Source organism: Suricata suricatta, chromosome 16 (genome assembly GCF_006229205.1).
Source record: "Suricata suricatta isolate VVHF042 chromosome 16, meerkat_22Aug2017_6uvM2_HiC, whole genome shotgun sequence".
NCBI lineage: Eukaryota > Metazoa > Chordata > Mammalia > Carnivora > Herpestidae > Suricata > Suricata suricatta.
The window spans coordinates 55,931,075-55,936,421 of NC_043715.1; the positions used below are offsets into that span (position 1 = coordinate 55,931,075).

At 51.5% G+C, this 5,347-nt stretch overlaps 1 protein-coding gene across 1 annotated transcript in view; it reads left to right on the top strand.

Moving 5' to 3' along the window:
- The first annotated feature begins 4,953 nt into the window (after nucleotides 1-4,953).
- Nucleotides 4,954-5,347, top strand: part of LOC115279885 (leukocyte immunoglobulin-like receptor subfamily B member 3) — a 5,471-nt gene continuing 5,077 nt past the window's right edge. The window contains exon 1 of the mRNA XM_029924388.1: nucleotides 4,954-5,002. Coding sequence (XP_029780248.1) covers nucleotides 4,954-5,002 — 49 coding nt within the window. The remainder of the gene's footprint in view (nucleotides 5,003-5,347) is intronic.

Consider the following 5,347-nt stretch of genomic DNA (forward strand, 5'->3'; position numbering starts at 1 on the left):
TATTACATTTCCTAGATATCTACCTTTTTTTCCTCTTCTCTTTTTCTTGAACTTCCCAGTTTCCTTCTAGAATTAATTCCTTTCTGCCTGAAAAACTTATCATTTCTTGTGGAGCAGACCTGTTGGTCACAAATTCTTCCCATGTTCCTTCCTCCAAGAATGACTTTATTTTGCTTTCATTCCTTTAAAAAATTATTTAGGGAGAGAGGGAGGGGGAGGGAGAGAGAGAGAATGAGTTGGGGAGGAGCAGAGTGGGAGAGAATCCCAAGCAGGCCCTGCTCTGCCAGTGCAGAGCCCAACGAGGGGCTCGATCCCATGAACCATGAGCTCCTGACCTGAGCAAAATCAAGAGTCAGACGCTTAACTGACTGAACCTCCCAGGAATCCTATTCATTCCTGAAGAATATATCCAGAATTCTAGGTTGGCTCTGTCTCTCAGAACTTTACATTCTTCTGACCATGATGGTTTCTGACATGAAATCTGTAATCATTAAAATTGTTTGCCCTCGTATGTAAAGTGGCATTTTTCTCTATTTTTTTTCTTTCTCGGTTTTGACTAGTTGAATTGTGATTCTGATGTGTGTGGCCATGGTTCTTAAAGCTCATCCTATTTTGCATTTGCTGAGCGTCTTAGACATTGTACACGTCAATGTATGACTTTCAACAAATCTGTGAAATGGACAGCTGTTTATTTCTTCAAACCTTCTTCTTCATTGATATCATTCTCCTTTGGCTGGCAGATGGATGATATAAATTGACTCATAAATCCCTGAATCTGTGTTCATTTTAAAATTTTTATCTTTATTTTTTAAAGTTTATTTATTTTGAGAGAGAATGCATGAGAGAGAGAGGGAGAGAATCGCAAGCTCAGAGTGGAGTCTGACTTGGCTCCCTCCCACAACAGCAAGACCATGACCTGAGCCAATATAAAGAATCAGACACTTAACCAACTGAACCACCCAGACGCCTCTACAAATGAAAAAAAAATTATTTGAGAGAGAGAGAGAGAGAGTGCAAATGGCGGAGAGAGGCAGAAAGAGAGAGAATCCCAAGTAGGCTCCACCTCAGCACAGAGCCGACTCAGGCCCTGGTCACATGACCCTAGGATCATGACCTAAGCGGAAATCAAGACTTAGATGCTCAACTGACTGGGCCACTCAGACACCCCTGTATTCATTTTTTTTAAATCTTTCTTTCATCTACTGTTCAGATTGCATTTCCCTTGTTCTGTCTTCACGTTCACGGCCCTCTGCCTCTGTCATCTTCATCCTGGCATTAGACACAATGAATTGTTTATTTCAGTTAACTTTTTTCTAAAATTTCCTTCTTTCCCCTTATAATTTCTATGCTGAGAGAGCTTTTTCCATTTATTGAAAGAACGTTTGCCCTTAGTTCATGAAGATTGATTATAAAAAAGGCTTTTGACAGTTGGTCAGCTCAGGGTTGGTGTCTGTTGATTATTTTTTCCTTTGAGTGTTACTGAGACCTTCCTGTTTCTTTGGATTTTACACCAGAACACACCGGGTTCTGATACAACCTGGGGAGGGTGTGTATGTGTGTGTTTGAGCAGGTTACCAGCCTGGCCGGGTACTGACCGTGGGCCTGCTTTCGAGGATGTAGCTCCCAGTCCTGGTTCAGCTTTCACGGCCCACGCTGCCCATTTCTCTGGTTTCATTTCCCAAAATCCCTTGACAATGACACCTGATTACCCCCACTTCATCATCCTCTCGTTTCCTCCATGAAAACAGAGGACAGGCGTGTCTGGGGACCTGGGTATTCTGTTCTCCAGGTCTCAGATTCTATCCTTCTGGTTTCTATTTTTATGACATTCAGTTGCATTCTGGGATACCTCCGGAGTGTTGCTTTCTAATTCCCCAACTTTCTGATCTGCTGTCCTCTTATCCTCTTAGTTATTATGGAAAAGATCTTTGGGTCCCTTCATTCAATTAATGACCTTTGATCTAAGAAATTTCCTTAGGGAGCACTTCTTTCTTTACGCTGAACGACTCTTCTTATATCATGAATGTCTCATCTTCCTCCAGCTGAGGACCTAAAGCATGCTTATTTTTAAGTCTCTTTCCAGTTTCCAAATTCTCTCCCGTGCCTTGGTTGGGGGTTGTGCCCACTCGGGCATTTTGCCCCTGAGCTAACCGCTTCACAGAACTTAGCGCCCCCGCTTTCCTGTGTTGTGAAGTCCACAACAAGTGACCAGCTTGCAATTGCTCCAGACTCACGATCTGGAGGTGTCCCAAGCTCGGTGTTCGGCTAAGGGTGCTAGCAGGGGCCTGGACCACTCAGAACTGGGCTCCAGGCTACCTGCAGGTGTACACCTGCCCTGCTGTCGTGTCTGGGCCTGACCTCAGGTCGGGGAGCAGCCCCATGCAGACAGGCAGCAGGCTCAGAGCTCCTGGCCTCACCCGGGAGGCTGCATCTCCTCCAGGGCTGTGCCATCTGTCTCCACATGGACACAGCATGTGTCTCCGTCCCGGGGACGCGCCGCCAAGCCCACTCAGCACTGTTCTGCTTACGTCTAGGGATCCCGGCTGCATCTTGGCCTCTGGTTTGTTTTCTCTGTGGCCACGTATCTTACAAACCTCTCTTATCTGGCATTTCGGTGTATTTGGAGTGGATGTTGGCTGTGGCCTCCAACTGGCCCCATGATATGAACTCTGACACCACAATCGCCTCAGTGCTGACAAGCTGGCCAAGAAACCGCCCCAGACGTAGCCCTTCTGTGTCTCAGGAGCCACAGCACCCCGAGGGGAGAGGCGATGACCTCATCACTATGAGGGACAGGAGCCTCAGAAAGGGGAAGTATGTGCTGAAGACTGACCGTGTTTCAACTTTAATTAAATCTCTGAGTTGCCTCCAGCGCGTGCTCCTGCCCAGTGCCCAGAGGAGGAACACACGGTACCGGATGGAGAGGCTGCCCCATGGAGGGGACGGGTCTTGAGGAGGCAGAAATGACTCGGAGGTTTTGAAGGAAGGTGATGAAGAGAAGATGGTGGTGATTTACAGGAACAAAGAAGTCAGTGAAGGGAAGTGTTGGGGATAAAGAAAACTCACAACACCAGGACAGGAGGAAGAGCTGTGCTGCCTTCTGAGAAGTGACCATCTGTCTCCCATGACCTCCCAATGGCCCCCTCTCCCCGGGCCATCCTCCTGGGGTGGCCCACTGGCTCCTCCAGGCTCTGTACAGGAGGTGCACAGCCTTCGCACCCCATGCTCCTGCGCTCAGGTCCAGTCCCTGGATGCACACCACCACGCCCCTTGAGACCCTCTTAACAACGGCCAACCCATCAAAAGACCCAAGAAGCCTGTGTGCGTCACCACGCCAGCGTCCCTCCTGTTCCTCGCTCCCTCCATCTCCGCGGGGCCCTTCCAATCACCCTGCCTGGTCCTGTGTGAGGCTCAAAGCGCTCCCATGCTCCCTTCACAGAGGTCTACAATGCATGCACCATCTCATCTTCAAGGCTGTGACTATCGGGCCAGAGCTAACCCACCAGCCCCGGCAAACAAAACTCACCCTCCAAACCAAACACCTCCTGCCTGCACGCAAACTGAGCTGCTCAACGACTCCGTGCCTTCTGTTCGGCTGCCCTGCCAGCAGATCGGAACTGGCCAGCTCCTCTCTGACCTGCCAGACCCTGAAGCCACCCTGGCTCATTTCACTCAACTGTAACTGTTTTGTGCCAGGTTCCTGTAAGGCTCCAGTGAAACGCCACATAAACAATGTGAAATACCGATCAACACGCAGTCCGGCAGCCAGATGAGTGCTCGGGTTTCACTACTGATGATCAGTCCGGTAATTGTCATTAGAGTCCTCCCGCCTTGTACTTCCGCATTGTACTTCCTACAGTGTCGGTCTTTCCCCACAGAAATCTGTTCCTCCGGTCTGCTGGCTGCGATCCTCCCACTGCTTAATGATGAAATCTCTAAGGCTGGCATGCTTATCCACCTCCTGTGACAGGCCCTCGCCTCCTCCTGACTGCTCTCAATTCTGAGAACAGCTCGAGATCTTTCTGGCCAAGGATTCCCCCCACTCCCATTTCGGCTACCCCATGGTTCCTGCCTCTGTCCCTCATCCCCAGGGGACCACGGGCTGCATGACGTCTACCTATCGAATCTCCTGGTTTCCTTTTTTTTTCTATGTTTGTTTATTTTTGAGAGAGAAAGAGACAAAAAAACAGAGCACACGTCGGGGAGGGGCAGAGGAGGGAGACACAAAACGTGAAGCAGCCTCCAGGCTCCGAGCTGTCGGCACAGCTTGAACTCAAACTGTCAGATCACGACCTGAGGTGAAGTCAGACGCCGAAATGACGGAGCCACCCAAGGGCACCCCTTCCCCCATTTTATTTTTCGTTCCAACCTGGAACAGTCTTGTACGACTGAAACAATTGTTTCCCACCTAGATGTTTGTACTGCCGTTGTCACTACTCAGAGCGCCGAGTCCAGGGAAGGAAGGAGTCTGTCGGCCTCACCGATGGTTCTCCAGGGCCTGGTGTCATGACTGGACATGGGGACTACTGTCACTGATTGACAGGAAGGTGGTGGAAGGAAGAAACTTTGCATTTACGGAACTCAGGAAAGGGAAGTGACTCACCCAGATTTCACAGCCTCTGTAAGGGGCACAGGCAGAGCTGGAACCGAAATTGGACTGGCCACCAGCCTCGGCCCTCGCTCCCCCGCCTCCTGTCCCAGACCAGAGTCCCTCTCTGGACTTGGGCTTGGTGGGGAGCAGGCAGGGTGTGTGGGGTCTGGTGAGACTCACATCTGGTCTGAACGATCCCAGGGCGTCTGCTGTCGGCCGTCCTTCGGGGAGAGCCCTGCGAGGCCCCGTAGGGGCTGTTCCTCTTCCTGTGGGGCCCCTCATGTGACGGGGACACAGAGCCCAGGCTGTCACACCCCGTGTATGTCCTGTGGACTCTACAAGCTGCCTGCACTGCTGGGGCCATGGGAAGCAGCGTCAGGACCCCGACCCTCACAGCCCTTCTGTGCCTCGGTGAGCATCTGGACAAGAGGGGGGAGGGTCTCTGAGACCCCAGGACCAGGGAGACACACCGGGGGCAGGACTTCTGTGGGAGGAGTGTGCTCAGCCCCAGATCGGCCCCAGTGGTCACTGGACCTGGCACACATGGCGGGTGGACACTCACAGGAACTCTCTTGCAGGGCTGTGTCGGGACCTGAGGGACCAGGGACAGGCAAGTGAGTGCTCCCCAGACCTCCTGTTTCCACCCGACAGCCCCCTGGGCCACTGGGGGCACAGAGGGTCTGGGCTGATGGTGACCAGTCTGGGAGGGAATTGGGGTGACAGGAAACAGGGGAGAAGGACACCCTCACAATTCGC